The 20,490-nt window shown below is 41.8% G+C and overlaps 1 protein-coding gene across 1 annotated transcript in view; it reads left to right on the top strand.

Moving 5' to 3' along the window:
* The first annotated feature begins 3,711 nt into the window (after positions 1 to 3,711).
* The window catches only part of CSF1R (colony stimulating factor 1 receptor), a 53,455-nt gene continuing 36,676 nt past the window's right edge, over positions 3,712 to 20,490 (top strand). Inside the window, exons 1-5 of the mRNA XM_044659864.1 lie at positions 3,712 to 3,760; positions 14,248 to 14,526; positions 15,920 to 16,198; positions 17,349 to 17,485; positions 19,904 to 20,069. Of these exons, the coding sequence (XP_044515799.1) occupies positions 3,712 to 3,760; positions 14,248 to 14,526; positions 15,920 to 16,198; positions 17,349 to 17,485; positions 19,904 to 20,069 (910 nt within the window). The remainder of the gene's footprint in view (positions 3,761 to 14,247; positions 14,527 to 15,919; positions 16,199 to 17,348; positions 17,486 to 19,903; positions 20,070 to 20,490) is intronic.

Below are 20,490 nucleotides of genomic sequence, written 5' to 3' on the forward strand. Positions count from 1 at the left end.
AGGGTTCCTAAACTTTTTTGTGTCTTGGACCCTTTGGCAGCCTCGTAAAACTTATAGAACCCTTCTTAGAGTAAAATAATATCTGTAGATATATTATATATTATGCATAGATAAAATAATATACAAGAGAAACCAGTCATATTGAAACAATTATCTCAAAACCCTTTTTAAGTCCATATATTCCAGATTAAGACCTCTTATCCTATGGATTTAAGTATGAATTCCTGATCCGTTTTTATGTGTAAATAATAATAGTAATAATTGCTAGCATTTTTTTTAGCTCTGTAACATTTCCAAAGTGCTTTATATCCATTATCTCATTAGATGCTCACAACAACCCTTGGACCCAAGTACTATTATAATTCACATCTGATAGATGAGGTCACTAAAGCTAAGAGAAGATGACTGATTTGTCCTGGGTCATCTAGTTAGTAAAGTATCTGAGGCAGGATTTGAACTAAGATCTTTGTGACTCCATAGCCAGTGTTCTATCCTCCACACTACCTATCTTCTCAGTGTTTAATGCTCTTGTTAGCTTGGGTGCTTGCACAGGAGCTAAGTTCCCTTTTTAGGGAGCAGCAGATTCTGCTACTCCCATTATCTCTCTCTCTCTGACTGTGGAAATAAACTAGCAGTATGTGAGAGGAATTCCCAAAATTATTCTTGGGTTCCTGTGTCAGGAAAGCCACTATTACATCAGATTTACAATGAGAATTTTGTGGCATGAAAGTGAGGGAGTCCATTTAGGATGAAGCACAATTCCTGCCACATCATAGGTGGTTAGTAAATGCTTGCTGAATGATTGACTTAGTTCTTTAAGTGAAGGAGGAAGTAAAGTTATCTATTGGAGCAGTGAGTCTGCAGTTCAGGGCATGGAGAGAGAAGAAAAGGTTTTTGTGGGTTATATATTATTTGGGGTTACCCCTAGCTCAGTTATATAGATCTTTGCAAATGGAAGAAGGAAGTATGGTAGTGAAAAGAATATCAGATGAAGATTTAGGAAATCCTATTTCAAGTCCTGGATCTACCACCAAGTACCTAGGAGATGTTAGGAAAGTCTGTTTCCCTCCCTTGGTCTCAGTTTCTTTTTTTGCAAAATAAAAGGACTAGATTGATGGCACATAAGGTCTTTCCAGATATGACATTCTATGATTGTAGATGGATTGTGGATGGGCATGAAGCTACCTCTTATTTGTCTCAAAGCCTGAATGACAATAGGGCAAGGCTCCACGTGATTGGCTTTCCATGAAAGACTTTTTTTTCTCTTATTGCCAATTCTTTCTACAAAATAGAAAGCCAGGAACTTAGGGAAAGGGGCAAAGATTCCTACCAGGGAGAGATGACTCTTCCTTTATAAGAGATGAGCACTGGCCTACGAAATTGTGTTCAGCTTTCTAAATAAGCCTGCAATTTTGTGTTCTTCCAAGGTGGGACCTTCCCAGGGTTCCTCTGCAACCTGAGCACCCTCTTCCTCCCTCCTTCTCTTCCTTTCTCCACATTCCAGGAAACACCTGGGAAGAGCATGAATACCCTGTATTCAGAAAGGCCAACCCCAGCCTCCCAAATTGCACTTTCCTCTCTCTGCAGGGCATCTAAACTGAGCTGCCTTTTCACATCTGGATTCTCTCCTAGAACCACTCAAAGGAAATGGCCCTGGCCTTACTGCTGGTAGAAATGTTGTGTTATTATTATGTCTTGGTAAACTGTGTTATGTAAAACTATAAGCTAGGGCTTTGGACAAATCATGGCTCTTCAGCTAGTAACCAGAACAAAAATAAAATGAGTGACTCAACAGTTAGGCCCTTAGGACCTATGTGAAAGGTTAATTGGATGGTTGCCAATCTTTCTGATTCTGCCAATGGGGCACAGAGCTAATCCCCAACCAGAAAGTAATACTTGGTGGCAACTATCACAAAGGAACATGAGATCTTAGGTTTAGAACTGGAAAGGATCTTAGATGTCATATAATTCAATCCTCTCATTTTAAGTGGAAGATCTATAGATCCATGTAGGATTATTGTATCCATGTGGGTTGTTTAAATGTATAGACACAGCTGTGATATATAGATCCGGAATCTGGTTCACCTCTCTCCAAGGTAATTTCTACCTTGAGTAAAACAGGAGGAAGGCTGTGGCTGGCTATATGTTCATTCCCTTGCCTATCTCTAATATCAGGCTTGAATTATAGCCTATTTACACCCTCAAGTATCTCTGATCTAATTTAAGAGTAGTGTCTAGTTCAGAAGGAAATCTGCTTCCTTTGTTCCTCTTAAGAGGGAGAGTAGCCTTTCTTTTACATTGGCCAGCTTAGCTTCTTACCAAGAAACACACATTACAGAAAAGACCGTCACAAATAGTGGACAGTGAGTAAACCTTAAGTAAACCCTTGTCTAAGCAAGTAACAAGCAGTATCAAGGTTATTATACAGATTAGAATATATCAAAGAAAACATAAGAGTTATATCTCTATCTGGGAGTAAGATGAGATCTCAGCTCAGACCAAGAAGGAGGGACCAGTCTCACCCTAGGATGTCTGCACTGGTAGAGGGGAGGCTCCCTTACTTGGAAGTTGCATAAACCAATAAAATCATAGCCCTATGTCCCAGGCCCTGTGCCTCTCCCTAGCCAGACTACAAGCTGTCCACAAAATCTCTGCTTCTCTAGGCAGGTTCTCCCCGCACTTCCATACTTCCCTTACAGCTTAGTTCTGGGACACTGAGAAGATTATCCATGGAAGACCACGAGCAAGAATCTTAGAGGATGACAAGAAATGGATGTGTCATTTCTGGGTGACCTTTACCTGCAAAATGAGGAATGTGGATTTAACAACCTCTAATAAATATTCTAGCTCTAAATCTATGATTCTACAACTTTTCCCACACTTTTATGGACTGCATGGACCAAAGATAGTATGTTTGCCAGGAGAGGGAGGTAGAGAGAGAAGGGTTGGGTCGGAAAGAATGTTGAATTAAAAATCAGCTCTGCCAGGTCCTAGCCCTGTCCCCTACACTCCTAACTTAGGTGATTTTGAGTAAGTCACTTTCCTGATCTGCGTTTTCTTTCTCTAAAGCCTTGTCCAGCTTTGACACTATATTCAGTTTAGGCTACAAAGTGGGATTCTCAAACCATGTACCCTGATCTCTGGTTCCTTTCCCTTCTGACAGTCAATCTTTTGGCTTAATTTCTCACTTCAGATCCTATGTCTGGAGACTGGGTTTGTTTCTTTGACTCTTAGAATTGGCCTGAAGGTGTATGTTATGGTTCTGTCTCTTGCAGCCTTGTTGACACCCAGGTTGGTCTGAATGGCTATCCCCTTCCAATCCTTCCAATGAGGCCACCAGAGCTGGCGGAGGTGGAGAGGGGCCCCGTCATGTCTAAGCCTCCCGCTACCCCACGGCCATCAAGGTCCTAAGCAGAGGAACAGCAGCCTGGCTCCACCCCAGAAGCAGCCCACTTCCCACTGGGGTCATGGGTAATGCTTCCAAGATTGTTTTTCTTCTTAGACTCAATTTCCAAACCCTGTGGTCACACAGCCCAGTGCAAAAAAGGAGAAGTTTCTCAGAGAAGGAGGAGGCCCATATCAAAAAACTGATAGTGTGTCAAGGCAGATCCTCGGTTCTCATCTCCACCAGCCCACTCCAAGCAGGAGAGGGCTTCAAGCACTGCTCCTGTCTGCAGCCCTGGACAAGGTACTCTCTTCTCTCCAGAGGCCATGGCTCCTGGGATCCTGATACTACTGATGGCGGTGGTCGTCTTGCATAGTAAGTGGGAAAACAGCTGTGACAGGGATTAGGAGCAAGGCTGGGAGATGGACCTGACCAGGACTCCTGGCAGGACTCTCTGGAGACTAGCCCCCTGTAGGAGGTTCTAAAAGTCTAGGTTACAAACTGGAATTTCCAGACTATGTACCCTTTTCTCCAGTAGGCTGTGATAGCTATAGACATGGCAAATACCCTGCAGAGAGCAGCTTGGGGTGGGGTTCTGTGGGACCCATGGGAGGAGAGCAAAAATAGAATAAGAAAGGCAATGTGTGGGAGTGGTCCATAGCAGATGACCTGAGTTTTAGTCCTGGTTCTTCTACTAACTGTGGGACCTTGGGCTAGTTATTTTCCTTCTCTGAATCTTAGTTTCCCTCTCTGTAAAATGAGAAGCTTAGGCTAGATCAGAGAATAGATTTCAGGGAGTTTGCAAACTTGAATGGGGAAAAAAAAATCACATCTTTATTTTCGCCAACCTTTGGTTTCCTTTGTAATCCTATATATTTTATTGTAGGCATTCAGAACCATCATTGTCAGGAGGGGTCAATAAGCTTCACCAGATTGCTTTGACATAGAAAAGGTTAAAAGCCCCTGATACTAGGTGATATCTAAGGGTCCCTCTAGTTCTGACCATCTGTGATAATGGAAGAGTAAAGGAGTCAAAGGGAATAAATAACTGGGCTATGGTGTAAAGAGGAGACAATGTGAGAGCTTTGAGTAGAGAGACTTGGGTAAGAGGTAGTGGTGGAGAGGAAGAAACAGCATCTTGGATAAGCCAAGGATTCTGGGGCCTCTGATTTCTATGGGGCTGCAAGTAGGACAAATGGGACAGAAGGAGCAGACAGTAGCCTGGGCATTGTCTTTGTGGGCTGAGACACACTTTCTAGAAGAGACTTCTCTGCCAAGAGAATCACCCAAAGGCTGAAGGCCTATGGGGAGGGCCACTTTCAGAACAAAACTTTCAGTCCTCTTAGGCCTTGGTGGACCATGGGCATGTGTTAGGAGCCTGGGGACAAGGAAGGAAACTAGATTTGCCTGGGATAGGGAGCCAGCTCCAAAATCCATGTCCCTTGTGGGAGATCAGCATGTAAGAGAGAAAGGGGCAGATGACAGATGGTGGGGACACTGTGAGCCTCCCCAGTCTTCAGGCTGTGCCCTAGAGGAAATCTGGGTAATGGTGCATATATAGATACAGGCACATAAAGATCATTTAATTCTTTTTATTTATATCCAGCACTTTTTACAGGGCTAGGCACAAAATAATAATATAGAGCTAGAAGAGATCTTGAAAGCTGTCACATCCAATCCTCTCATTTTTCTGGTGAGGAAAGAAAGTGAGGCACAGGGATGCTAAGTAACTTGCCCAGAGATGTACAGCAGTAAATATCTGAGGCTAGATTTTAATCCAAGTTTTCCTAATTCTAAGTCAAACGCTCTATCCATATTACCAGTCTAGGTAGATAGGCGCTTTGTCTAACCCTTTGCCTGGTACTAGGCAATCAATAAAGATGCATGGAATAGATCAAAGAATTTAGAGTCAGAAGGATCTTTAGAGATTCAAACTTTTGTTTTTTTCATCATGTTTTCAGGGAGTCCAGTGATTCAAAGGATCCTCATTTTATGGAGGAAACTGAAGCCCAGAGTAGGAACCTGACTTGTCTAAGATCAAAGGTCACTCAAGTTTTAAGTAGCAGAGCTGGAACTTAAACCAAGACCCTCTGATTTTAAATTCATCCATTTTTTCACTGTCACACTGCTTTAAGTAAACCTCAAATCAGTCACTTAGTACCAAGGCATGTTGTTTTTCAGTCATTTCAGTCGTGTCCAACTCTTCATGATCCCATTTGGGGTTTCCTTGGCAAAGATATTGGTTTGTCATTTCCTTCTCCTGCTCCTTTTACAGAGGAGGAAACTGAGACCAACAGGGTTAAATGATTTTCCCAAGGTCACAGCTAGTGTCTGAGGCCAGATTTGAACTGAGGAAGATGACTCTTCCTGACTCCAGGCCCAGCACTCTATCCACCGTTCCACCTGGCTGCCCATAGGTGGCCTTGTACAAATCACCATCTTCTTTGAGCCTCAGTTTCTTCTGCAAAACTCAATAATCTCAAATATCTCTCTTAGCTCCAAAATTCTTCTAATAAATGAATGAATGAATGTGTGGATTAGCTGGACTTTTTGTTAGGGATTATTTTCTTTCTCCCTCATTCTAATTTCAAGTTCTTCAGCTCTGAACCTATAGAAATGCTGAAGTTGAGGGTCATGGTCAATAACAGGACCTCATATTCCTATGGCACCTTAAGGATCACAATTCCTTTTTCCCTTCGCAATAACCCTGTCAAGGAAGGTAGTGGAAACATTATTATCTCCATTTTATAGATAAGGAAACTGAGGTTTAAAGAAGTGATGCAACATACTGAGGGCTCTACAGCTAATAAATGTGGGAGCAGGTCTCGAATTCAGGTCTTCTAACCATAAGACCAGTTTTCTTTTCACTACTAGATGAAACTCCCCTCTTTCTTTTTTCTTTTTCTTTAAAAATGATTTACTTATTTTAAAAATATTTTTCCATGTTTCCATGATTCATTTTCTTTCCCTCGCCTCTTCCCTCTCCTTCCCTCCCAGAGTCAACAAGCAATTCCACTGGGTTGTACAAATATTATCACTTGATGCCTATTTCCATATTATTCATTTTTGCTACAGAGCAATCTTCCTCCTTAATTTTTAAAAATTAATTTATTTGTTGGTTACACTAAAACTCCCAGGTATTCTCCCTTCCTCCTGTCCCCACATTAGAGAAGGCATTGCTTGCCAAAAAAAAAAAGTATACATAAACTATGTCTTCCATGTTTTTAGTTACCAATCACCATTGGAGGTGGACACTCACAAGTTATTCTTCAAACCTGAATTCTGTAGCTGTATAGAATGTTCTCTGGGTTCTAATTTTGCTTTTCAGAATTTCACCCAAGTCTTTCAGTGTTGTTATTGTTTTCTTCATTAACCTGCTCATCATTTCTTACACTGCAGTAACGGTCCAATGAGGCTCCCTTCTCAGTCCTACTCTCAGACAACTAAGTGATGGCGGAGTTGGAAAAAGGCTCCCCCAGGGTTCCTATATAAATTGTTGGGGAATGGGGAAGGGGTTCAGGGAATAGATGCCAGGCAGTTTGAGGGAAAGGGAAAAGACAAAACTTGGGTGGGGGTGGAATTTAGAGAGGTGGTCAGTGGTTCACAAATCCGTGGCAGAGGGAGCAAGGGACTGGCTGGCCTTTCCTCCCTCGAATCATCACGGAGGGGCGAGGGGAAGGATGAAGCTTCGAGTGACGAGCTCATTACGTCAATCTCATTCCGCACGAGTGTGCTTTCTGAGATGGACACGACAACTTCGGTGAGTGGGGCAGGAAGTGAACTGAGCCCAGTCAGTTTCTTTCCGTATTTTGATGAAGAGAACAGGGAAGAGGCCCAAAGAGGCTCTTAAACTGTTCCTTTCTTCTCCTCCAAATGGCGCCAGAAGGAAGCACTCAGAGACAAGCCATTTATCAGAAGTCAGGTCAATACCAATGTAGAAAGTACTTACTTTGCACCAGGAACTGTGCTGAGAATTGAGGACGTAAAATAAAGCAAAAACAGTCCATGCCCTCATGGAACCCATAATTTAATGGGGGGGGGGCAGGAGGACAACGGGTAGAGTGGAGCCACAGCAAACAACTACGTACAAAGTACACACAGCATAGGGTAAACTGGAGGCAATCTCAGAGGAAAGGTCTCAGCATTAAGAAGGTCTGGGAAAAGCTTCTTGTGGTAGGTAGAATTTTAGGGAAGCTTGAAGGAAGTCAGGAAATACAACATCTAAAGCTAGGGAGAGCCAGAGGCAATTTAGTCCAAAGAAAGTGATTTACCCAAGGTCACCAAATGGCTTATTGGTAAGACTTAGTTGGCAGTTGTCCTGATTCCTAGTTAAAGACCTTTCCAAAGAGACCCAGAAGTGTCCTTTATCTCCAGAGGGGCCCAGTCTTACCACTGGGGTTAGCCTGGATCATCAATAGGACAAAACTCAGCTACCCAGCCCCGGCCCTTGCCTGTGTCCCTATGACTCATCTCTAATCCCACTTGCCCATCAGGTTTAGCTCCTCTGGGGTGGTCATTATGCCCCCTGGCAGGGGTTCTAGGAATATGGGGCCTGGGCTAGTTACAAGTCAGAGGGAGAGCCCCAGGCAGCACAAACAGTGGGCTCAGGGCTGCATGGATGGGGCATGCTCAAAGCAGAAGTGAGAGAATATGTGTGGGAAGTGCTGTGGGCCTGAATAGAAGTTTAGGCTCTAAGACCTAGAGGAAGGCCATGTGCTTCCGGCCCCCGTAGCAGCCATTTGAAGACTCTGCAGGCCCCTGTTCAAGGCACTGATTCAGCTCTCACTTCCTCCCATCCTCCTTTAATTTTAGGCAGCACTTATCCCCCTCCCTAACAACCCCCAAAAAGTGCTGACTTGGGGCAGGAAAAGTCCTTCTCCCTAAAGCGCAGAACTAGAGGTTTCAGGTTCTCCTTTCTCCCTTCAAGAAAAGTTCCTTAAAAGAAAACAGAAAAGAGCTCCTAGCCTTAACTGCTTTTCTCTCTCATCCTCTTCACTTTTCAGTCTCTCTCCTCTGGCTTATCCCTGAGCTCTGGCTTCCAGAAACCTGACCAAGAGCAAAAACACAAAAGAATAGAAAATGTAGGTTAAAAATTGCAAAGAACAAGTTTGACCCCAAATAAGACATAAGTTGCAATGGTGTGGAAAAAATTTTTTTTTAATTTAAAAAAGGGGGACAGCTGAGTGGCTCAGTGGATCGAGAGCCAGGCCTAGAGATAGGAGGTCCTCGGTTCACATCTGGCCTGAGACACTTCCTAGCTGTGTGACCCTGGGCAAGTCACTTAAACCCCCATTGCCTAACCCTTATAGCTCGTCTGCCTTGGAACCAATACACAGTATTGATTCTAAGACAGAAAGTAAGGGTTAAAAAAATAAATATATAAAAATAAAAAATAAAAAAGACCAATGGTATGCTAGCAAGTATTTAACAACCGGTTCTCTGAGAAAAAAAAAAATGTAGGCACGACACACATTTTTTCCATTACTTGCTTAAGGCTACACAATCAGGAAAGCATAACTCCAGCCCCATTTTGTAGCTTTTGCCAATTGATTTCCAAAATGTCAATGCTGACGCTGAAATTTTAACTGTTGGCTCTCACAAGTCAATTCAAGCTGGCTCTAGTGTACCTCTAGATATGAGAAGGCCTCTCCCTCAACTCCTTTATAGAGATGGGATGGAGGTGGTCTGCCAAAGTGGAATTCTGCGTACATTGTCAGATTTTTTTATCATATAGATCAATTTTATCGACTTCCTCTTTTCTTTTAAAAAAATACTCTATTTTCTTTTTTAATTTCTTGACCTATATATTTTTCACAACCTGAGTAATATGGAAATGTGTTTTGCATGACTCTACATGTATAACCTACACCAAATTGCTCACCTTCTCAATGAGGGGAAAAGGGAGGAGAGAAAGAATTTAAAACTCAAAATTTTTTAAACTGTTAAAATTTGTTTTTACATGTAATTGGGAAAATAAAATATTTTAAAAAGAAGAAAAATAGTTTAACTTAAAAAGAAATCCTTCATTATTAGGGACTGCTCCCTTGATGTAAGAAGGAAGCATTTCTCTTGGGGAAAACTTAGGTGACAGAAAAACAAAAGATTATCAATAAAAATTTATTGAGAAAAATAGTTAGACTCCCTGAAAACTATGATTTTTTTTTCAAAAAGAGCCTAAAGAAAATATTTCAAGAAATAAAGATATCCAAATCTATTAGATTTGCTGATGGTGGTGGTTCAGTCATCTAGGCATGTCCAAACCAGAGAGCAAAGTGAAGACAGAAAGAATCTGCCAATCACCTTGAAAGAATCTCTAAAAGTAAAAATCCTAAGAATATCATAGCTCAAATCCAGAGCTCTAATGTAATTGCAAAAATAAAATACTGTAAACATCCAGAAAAAAAAAAAGAACAATCAGGATAACAGAGGACCCGTCAGCAGCTACTATAAATTCAGTTAACACGTATTAATTTGTTAAATATTTCCTATATGCCAGGTATTGGACTAAGTACCAGAGTGATAAAGAAAAGCAAAAATACCTGCCCCCAAGGAGTTTACATGCTAATGGGAAGACAATATATAGACAATGAGATACACACACATATAAATACATACATATATATGAATTCAAAATAGGCTCAGACACTAACTGGGTGACCTGAGCTTACTTAACCATATTTGTCTCCGTTTTCTCATCTGTCAAATGAACTGGAGAATGAATGGCAAACTACTCCAGCAACTTTGCCAAAAAAAAAACTCAAACGGGGTCACAAAGTAGGACACAAATGAAAACAACTGAACAAATGGGTGCCTATAATTCGCATATACGGTGTGGAAAGGGAGGCAGTTTGAGAGGGAAGGTACTAACAATGGGACTGACCAGGAAAGGCTCTTTGCAAAAAGTGGGATTTCAGCCAAGTCTTAAAGAAAGCTGGGAGTTAAGGAGGAAAAGGTGAGGAAGGGAGAGCATTGAAAGCATGGAGGACACTGTAAATGTTTACTGAGGAGGCAGAATGCTATGTGGCGAAGAAGGGCAAAAAGAGCAGAGCTGCCGGGTCATAGAGTCTGAGGAAAGGAGTAAAGTGTAAAAAGACTGAAAAGGTAGGAAGGGGCCAGGATGCAAAGAGCTTTAAAAGCCAAACACGATTTTATATTTGATCCTAGAATGAATAAGAAACTACTGATGGCCATAGAGTAGGGGAGTGACATGGTCTGAATTGAACTTTAGAAAAATCATTTTGAGGGGGAGCTAAGTGGCTCAGGGAGTAGAAAGCCAGGCCTAGAGACAGTCTTGGGCTCCAATCTAGCCTCAGATACTTCTTAACTGTATGGTCCTGGGTAAGTCACTTAACCACAGATGTCTAGTCCTTACCATTCTTCAGCCCTGAAACCAGTACTTAGTATTGATTCAAGGCAGAAGGTAAGACTTTTAAAGAAAAAAGGAAGAAAGAAAAATCATTTTAGTTGCTAGACTCTGAATGGGGAGAGACTTGAGACAGGAAGATGAGCCTTCAGGCTATTGCAATAATCCAGGTAGGAAGAAGAATCATGTGTGATTGGAAAGAGGAGGACTTAAAAGAAAAGATGTCAGTTGAGAGGAAATCTTAGAATGTATTATTCCAAAAAGCACCAAGTATAATGCCCTGGAAAGCTGGATATAAACAGACCTAAAATGCAATAAGGGAATTTCCATCATTTCTGATGATAAAAACAGAAGCTCAGTACGAAACTTTGAAATATACAGAAGTCAAGAGTAACGTAGTGTGAACATTCTACTAGGAGGAGAAGAAATGTGTCCTTTCAGAAGCTGGACTCTGAAGTGTTTTCAAATGTTCTTAGTGTTCTCAAAGAGTATTTGAGGGAGTTGAGAAAAACAGAGGCCCTGGAGGTGGATTAGTCTTGTTCAGAAGTGTTTAAGAAGGGAAAGAAAAGGGAAGGTAAAAAGAATACACTAATATAAAGAGGCAGGAGAAAGAGGTGGGTCTTGTCACCAAGGATTGATGAGAAATATTTACAAACGTGGAGAAAGGAGAGAGGAGAGTGGGCATAGGATGAACTTCACATTTATCTGAAATAGACACAAGAGAATTGATCATACAAACACACACAAACATGATTTCATGTAGAAATATATCAAATGCAACAGGAAAATGAGCAAGGCAGGGCAGGAATAGCCCCCAAAGGGAGGATAATGCTGGGGAGAGAAGAGTCTTCAGTAAAACAAACTTCCTGATCATAAAGAGGTTAAAAGGTGGCAGCCCAGAGGGGAGAAAAAGAACTAGAAATCTATGGGTGTGCCTGTCAATTGGGGGAAATGGTTAAAAATATGGATGTATTGGAATATTATCATGCTATAAGAAATAATAAAACATAATTTCAGAGAATCCTGAGTAGTATAAATTGATACAGTGAGGTGGGCAGAACTAGCAGAACAGTTAATGTGAGGACAACAGCATTGTAAACAAAAACAACTCCCTTAAAATTTTTTTTATTTAATTAATTGATTTAGAATATTTTTCCAGGGTTACATGATTCAATGCTCTTTCCCTCCCCTCCTCCCTCTCCCCTTCCCGTAGCCAATGTGCAATTCCACTGGGTTTTACATGGGTCATTGATCAAGACCTATACAAAAACAACTTCCAAAAACATTAAGAACTCTGATTGATGCAATAATCGGCCATGGTCAATGGTTATGACTAATCATGATCCATCCAGAAGACCGATGATGAAGTGTGTAATCCTCTTTCTGACAGAGAGATGATGAAGTCATGATGCAGAGATAATGGCCATTGTGTGGATTAATTTTGTTCAACTGTGCTTATTTGTTACAAGGGCCTCCCAGCCTCCCTCACAGGCCCTTTCTCTTTTCTCCTCTTAACTTTTTTTTTAAACCCTCACCTTCCATCTTGGAGTATTGGCTGCAAGGCAGAAGAGTGGTAAGGGTGGGCAATGGGGGTCAAGTGATTTGCCCAGGGTCACACAGCTGGGAAGTGTCTGAGGCCAGATTTGAACCTAGGACCTCCCCTCTCTAGGCCTGGCTTTCAATCCACTGAGCAACCCAGCTGCCCCCTCTCTTAACTTTTTTAATGAGAAGGAGGAGAAAGGTAAACAATAGTGATGCCAGAAAAAAAAAAGGAGGGGGGTCATGGAAAATCTTTTTTACATGCACATAAGAGAGCTAAAGGCAATCAGAAGAAAGCACAGAGAAGCAGTACAGCTTTGAAAGTTTTGAAAGTAACATGCAAGAGTCAATTAGGTGGATTGAGAGCCAGACCCAGAGACAGGATGTCCTGGGTTCAGATCCGACCTCAAACCCTTCCTAGTTGTGTGACCCTAGACAAGTCACTTAACCTCCCCATGCCTAGCTCTTATTACTTCTGCCTTGGAACCAATACACAATATTGATTCTAAGATGGAAGGTAAGGGATTTTTTTTAAAGGAAGTAACATGCTTATTTTTTATGTAATTTTTTTAAACCCTTATCTTCCATCTTAGAATCGATACTGTATATTGGTTCTAAGGCAGAAGAATGATAAAGGCTGGTCAATGGAGGTCAAGTGACTTGTCCATGGTCACACAGCTAGGAAGGGTCTGAGGTCAGATTTGAACCCAGGACCTCCTGTCTCTGGGCCTGGCTCTCAATCCACTGAACCACCCATCTGCCCCCTATAATTTTTTTTAAAAAAGCAAGTGGTACAGGATGGAAATTTACGGTTTCCTATATAGTCCTCTTTTTGTATTCTGATGTGTATATGGAAATGCTAATTTTATTTTGGTGTTTAAGTTCAAAACATTAAAAAATTAACTTTTGAAAAGAAAAGAAAATCACTTTGAAGAAGTGTGGAGGATGAGTTGGAATGGGGAGAGACTCAAAGCAAGGTCATTGCAGGAGTCCAGGTGAGAGGTGATAAGGGCCTAAACTCAGGTGCTGGCTGTGTGAGTAGAGAGATGGACCAGATTCAAAAGATGTTGTAGAAATAGAAACAGCACAAATTTCCCACTGCTTGGCTATGGGGAGAACAAGGGGTGAGGGAAGTGGTGAAGGAGAGTGAGGAGTCTAGGATGATACTTAGATTATGAACATGAGAGACTGGAAGAGTGATGGTACCATCTAAAGAAATAAGACAGTCGAAGGATAGGTCAGGAGAGAAAGATGAAGAATTCTGTAATGGACATGTAGAGTTTGAGATGTCTCTGGGGCATTAGGTTTGAAATGTCCAATTCACAGATGGTAATAGAGTTCAGAAGATAAATTGAGTCTTCTGTACAGAAATAATTAAACTCATGGGAATGGATGAGGTGACCTGGAGAGAATGTGGAGAAGAAGATAAAGTCTTGAGGTGAACTCACGGTTAGAGAGAGTGACATAAATGAGGAGCCAGCCAAGGAAAGGAGTGATCAGGCAGGAGGGAAAAGAAGAAGAAGGCAGCATCTTGGAAACACAGAGAAACACAATTTAGCCAAGACATGGACCCTTCCTCATTGAGCTCATGGACTAGTTGGGGGAGCTAAATACACTGAGTATTTCTATCAGGCGGTCTGAGTTTAATCCTCTGCTTTGCTCCTTTTTTGTTCAAGCAAGTTTCTCCTTACTTGTAGGCCTCAGTTTCCCTCACTATAAAGTAAGGTGGGTGGGCAGGGAATGGTACTCTATGATTTCTAAGGTCCCTTTCAGTACTAAAGATTACATAATTCTGTGATACCAATAAATAACGGTAAGGTAAATAACAGATGATAATTAAATTCAAGAAATGTTATCTCTAATCATTCATACTCCTCTTTCAAAGGGATTGGATATTCCTGACATTTTGGAGAGTCCTTTCCTGTCTTAAATTATAACAACCTCTCCTCCTGTCCTCCAGGTCAGGCAACTCCCATGATTGAGCCCAGTGGTCCAAATCTGGTGGTGGAACGTGGATCAACTGTAACTCTTCGCTGTGAGGGCAACGCCAATGTGGCCTGGGTCAGTGATGTGAACTGGCACACCAATGGTTGGATTCAGGACACCATGGGCAACCTCAGCACCCTTAGAATCATCAATTCTACAATTAATCATACAGGCACCTACCAATGTTTGGAAAAAGGGGAAGAAAACCCAGACGGGGACAATTCTATTGCCTCCCTGCATCTCTATGTGAAAGGTATGGGGCTTGAGAGTCTAACATCTTCAATGTCAGCTCCTTCCTCGGGCTCTCCACAGAACTGGGTACTACCAAAAACCTTCAGTGTGGGGTAGACATGGGTCTGGCAAAAGGGACATTTATTGAACCAATGGATCCATTTCTTTTTAGGGGGTTCCCATTAATCTCTTCCCATCCCCAGTTGTAACCCTTTTCTATCATCTCCAAACTACTTTCAGGGCTTCTAATTGTCAATGAGGATTCTTTCTGGAAGATTAGGATAAGAATCTCTTCACCTCTCCAAGACCCCAAAGTTCAACCCTCTAGTTAGAACTTTTGTGGTGCCTCAGTTTCCCCAGGATAAAAAAAAGGTCTGGCCTAGGAAGAAGAAATTATAAGGGGCCATGATCCTCCAGGGTAGACTTGACCAGCTGATCTAAATCCAATGTTCACTCTTCAGCTAACCACTTCCTGCCACTCTGCAGACTGTTGGTTCCTTGTCCCTTCTAGCCCCTGACCCAGCCTTGGGCCAGAGTGGACTAACAGAACAAAAACAACAGATGTTAAGAGATAGAAAGAAAATATAGCCTTTGGAACATGAAGCTTCGCAAAAACAGAATTAGGAATGCCAGGCTGGCTGGGAGATAAGGAAATGCTTGAGTGGGGAATTGGGGGAAATAAAGACTTCACCAAAATTTACATTGCAACAAATATAGACAGATATAAAACACATGAACACTAACTTGGCACTGGTAGAGATATGAAGTTTGACGACCTTAATAGCTTAAAATGTTATAGGGAGGGGGCCAGCTAGGTGGCTCAGTGGATACAGAGCCAGGCCTAGAGATGGGAGAGACTGGGTTCAAACGTGGCCTCAGACACTTCCTGGCTGTGTAGTCCTAGACAAGTCACTGAACCCCAATTGCCTAGTCCTTACTGTCTTCTGTCTTAGAACTGATACACAACATTGATTCTAAAATGGAAGGTAAAGGTTTTTTAAAAAATCTAATAGAGAGAAGCACTGGGTTGTAATGCTATGGGGGGATTGGGGAGGGGAAGCAACCTTAGCATGAGTTCTAAGTGTGTTTTTGTATCAATGAAAGAGATTTTCACACCAAAATTCTTAGAGTGTTGAAGTCACAGGGCTGGACCACCACTCCCCTCTATACCCACACCCACAAAGAATATCAGCCCGCAGAGGGATAGTATTAACTGCTGATTGCCTTCAACCACAGAGGGCTAAAGTACTCTGTGGCATGTGAAGGGAATCAACAGGTAGTCAGGGTCCCTTTAAACCACGTACATGGCCTCCTGCAGTAACACCTGGCTTCCTCCGCTATTTCCCTGATGCCCTGAACCTTCTGTTTTCTGCCCCTTCTACTGTGTTCACCCGTTTGATTGTTCCACCTGACAGATCCAGAAAATCTTTGGAGCGTCCCTGTCACTGAGGTCACTACCCTGGAGGGCAGTAATGTGCTGCTGCCATGTCGGATAACAGATCCCACAGCAGAGCCCTGGGTATCTCTGGAGAACAGTTTTGGAAAGCCTTTCCAGGGCAAATACACCTTTGACCCTCGGAAGGGCATCACTATCCAAAAGGTCCAGTTCATCCACAGAGGGGAATACTCCTGTAAGACTATGGTTGGAGGGCAGAAGAAACGCTCCTCAAAGATCAGGCTGATTGTGGATAAAGGTAACTCGATGGCCAGAGGGATCAGGGGCCATATAATAAATAATTTAATAAAGGTGGCAGGGGGAGGGGTGACTAACAATGCTAATTGGAAATTAGTAATCCTTAAGGGAAATAGGATGTGGCAGAGGGGCAGCTAGGTAACATAGTGCCAAGCTTGGTGTCCAGAGGACCTGAGTTCAAATCTGATCAAAGATACTTCCTAGCTGTGTGACCCTGGGCAAGTCATTTATCCCCAATTGCCTAGACCTTGCCCCTCTTCTATCTTAGAATTAATACTAAGAAAGAAGGTAAGGGTTTTTTTTTTTTTTTTTTATGTGGGTGGCAGGGTGAGGGGTGGTTGATGAGGTTGATTGGAAACTGGTGACTCTTGGAGGAATGGAGAATATACTGAAGGGGGCCCAGGGAGGACCTTGTCCTTATGAATCTTTTCTGAGGAAAAATCCAGAAGCACTAGGTGGTGGGTGCATTGGATAGAGCCAGTGATGGGCCTGGAGTCAGGAAGACCATGGTTTATACCCAGCTTTATACTTTCATTAACCGTGTGTCTCTGGACAAGTTACTGCCCAGTAATCTGTTAAGGACAATATTGGTCTTCTTCAGTTTCGTCAGCCATAAAATGGGGATGATAACAGCAACAACCTCTAGGATTGTTATAAAGACCAATAAGATAATATTTATAAAGTGCTTTGCAAATCTGAAGTGCTATATATAATATACACATATATGTGCACATACACACACATGCACATACTCAGTTTGTAAAGGTATATTGAACCTATAAAACCCCTTTTCCCCCCTTACAAGTTCCATGACTTCACCTCCTGGGAATGGGTTCAAGTAGCACCAACATTTGAGCTACCTTCTGGTACAAATGCTGCTGGAGCTCCAGCTCAGCTCCTCCCCATTGGGTCTGAGGGTCTGTTCTTTAGTGCTACACAGGAAAGTGAAAAGAATGTTAAACATTGTAGTTGAAATGAGGACATCTGGGTTTGAATTCTAGCTCATACATTTACGAATGATGTGACCTTGGGCAAGTCACTCCCCTCTCTAGGTCCCAGTTTCCTTCTCTGTAAAATGATGATGGGGGTCAAAATGCTAAGGTTGCTTTCTGCTTTTCACCCCACCATTTTAACTTCTGTGCTGGCTTCAGTCCTCTCAGGGCCTCCAAAGCTGTGGCTGGAACCTTCTGAGCTGGTGCGGATACGAGGGGAGCCTGCCCAGATTATCTGCAGAGCAATCGATCGATATGTATATCTTGATCATGAACTCAAACACCAGCAGAAGAAGGTGAGAACTCCATATCCTTTTTTTTTGCAAGCATTGATATTTAATTGGTGATATTCAGGTGAGAGATGGGCATGGGGGTGGCCAGGACACTGGTATGACAAAAAAAAATTGACCTACAAGACACAAAATAAATAGTGAGAACTCCCTATTCTAAGGGACAATTTTAGACAGAGTGCCAAATGGTGAGATATAACCAAATGTATATATTTTCCATGTAGTATGTTTCCTAATTATTTGGTTTTGGGTCTTATCATTCCTCCTAGACTATGGACTCCAAAGAGACAAGAATTGTAGGTTATATAAACTTTTCTAGTTCTTAACAGTGTTTTGCACCCAGTAGGTTCTTCAGAAACTGTTATTGAATGGAGGTCTGTTAAAGGTATAAAATCCTCTGAGATAAGACCTATTGGTCCATCTGGTCCCATGGTCTGACTGATGGAAGTATGGAGTATTTAACTGTCTTTAGGAGAGGGAAATCCCCACAAATTCTGGTTACTATGAATGCCTCAAGTTTCATCACCCACAAATGTGGCTCATCTTTCTTTGTGGATCTTTATGTAAAGAATAACTTAGATAAAGTGTTAAATCATTTAGTTCTGGAAGAGACCTTAGAACAGAGAAGATAGAACATCAAAGGTTCACAATGAGTTATTGGCAAATTATTCTCTGACTCCCAAGTCTGTATTTTTTCCCCTCCTCTTTTTTTCTGAGGAAAAAAAAATATGGTTTAGTGGGATCTGCACTGGACTTGGAATCAAGAAGGCCTGAGCTTAAATCTATCCTTAACACTGGATGTATGTGACTTTGGGCATGTCATTAACTCTCTATCTACCTCTGTTTCCTTAGCTATAAAACGGAGGTAATGACACCTCTGGATTCAAATCTGACCAAACACACTTCCTAGTTGTGTGCTCCTAGACAAGTCACTGAGTCACCTCCCAGAGTTATGTTGACGAGATAGTGTTTATAGAACTTTTTCGCAAGCCTTAATGTACCACATAAATATTTGCTATTATTATTCGCATAATCTTCAAAGAATTGAGTGTGGAGGATAGGAACTTAGGACAGCTTGGTGGCACAGTGGATAGAGTGCTGGGTCTGAAGGCAGCAGACTCATCAAATCCAGCCTCAGACACTTATTATCTATGTGATCTTGGGCAAGTCAGTTAACTTTGTTTACCTCAGTTTCCTCATATGTAAAATGAGTAGGAGAAGAAAATGGCAAGTCATTCCAGTATTTTTGCCAAGAGAACCCCAAAGTGGATCACAAAGAGTCAGACACAACTGAAAAACAACTGATAGAGACCTATATTCAACTTTCAACTGAGCGGGGAAGAAGAGGGAGACTTGAACCCCTGAAAACCAGGCTCGATGCTTAGACATGTTAGAAATATGCCTATACTGTAAACTGCAGGGCAGGAGCTGTGACTCCTTATAGAAATCAGTTGTTTGGTTTTATCTTTAAAATCTCCATTTTTTCATCTACAAAATGAAGATAATATAAGCAGCACTACTAACCTCAAAAGTTTTTCTAGGGAATTTACTTTGTAAATCTTAAAGCTTGAATTTGAATTAATACTATGCTGTTTTCATTGACAATTTGAGTTATTATTTGAATTGTTGTCAAGTAATAATTAAATAATATCAAGTCATTATTAGAAATTTGGGATAATAACCATAATTAATTTTTGGTGAGGGAGGACATATTACTGAGATGCTGTTTCATTCTATGGGGAATACCTGGTGGGGATATAGATGAGCAGTCACTCATGTGTCTTAGAGAGTTCTCCCAGGGCACTTCAGATTTAAGTGCCTTACCCAAGACCACACAGTTCAGTCTGTGTCAAGAGGTCAGTCCTGGTCCTCAGTCTTTCTTTCTTTCTTTCTTTCTTTTTTAAACCCTTCCCTTCTGTATTGGAGTCAATACTGTGTATTGGTACTAAGGCAGAAGAGTAGTAAGGGTGGACAATGGGGGTTAAGTGACCTGCCCAGGATCACACAGCTGGGAAGTATCTGAGGCCAGATTTGAACCCAGAACCTCTCATCTCTGGACCTGGCTCTCAATCCACTGAGCCACCCAGCTGCCCCCTCCTTAGTCTTTCTGAGTCTGAAGTGGGCCCACTATCTTCTACTTGCCTCTTTATTAATTGTTATTAATAAGAGTAATGATAATAAATGAATAAACGGGTTAAATCTGAAAGAGAATAGAACTACTAAGGCAGTAGAGACCCCAATTCAAAACGTAACATTTTGGAACCAATCAAAAGAACCTTAACATTTGGGGAACACGAGTCACCAGTTTTCCAAACTTTGTAAGTTCCATAAATCTGCATAAATTCGTCCCTTTGGATATTTGGATATGCTTTTTGGAACCCACCAATGGCTGAGATCCTCATCATCTCTTCATTCTACCTGCAGATCTCTTATGTGAAGAAATTTAACTTTAAGTCTGATGAAGACGCCTATCAAAGTACCATCAACTACACCATACCAGCTGTGGGCGCAGAGGATGGGGGCACCTATGTCTGTAATGCTTCCAACCCTAAAGGCTACAACATTTCTTTCACAGTTCTAAAGGTGGTAGGTAAGGAAATCTGAATACAGCATCTAATTGTGGGATAGAATAGAATCGTGGGTTTCCTGGACGTTGTACTAGTCATTAGGGAGCCTTGGAGGGCCGGTGGGGGGGTAGAGAAGGCATTTTGGGAGATACTAAGGATACTCAGGATGAAGTAAGGAGGGAAAGCATCAAAAGGGAGCAGGACTGGGAAACAGTGACAGCAGAAGGAATAGAGGCGGGTCCAGGAGGGAACATGCTAGAACTGAAGAGGAATGGGAGCCATTAGGATTCATTCAGTTCAATCAATATAATTAAAATGCATTCAGAGGCAGCTAGGTAGCACAATGGATAGAGAGTAAGGCCTGGAGTCAGGAAGATTCTTTTTCCTGAGTCTAAATCTGACCTTGGACACTAAATAGTTGTGTCACTTTGGGCAACCCATTCC

Source organism: Gracilinanus agilis, chromosome 2 (assembly GCF_016433145.1).
Source record: "Gracilinanus agilis isolate LMUSP501 chromosome 2, AgileGrace, whole genome shotgun sequence".
Lineage (NCBI taxonomy): Eukaryota > Metazoa > Chordata > Mammalia > Didelphimorphia > Didelphidae > Gracilinanus > Gracilinanus agilis.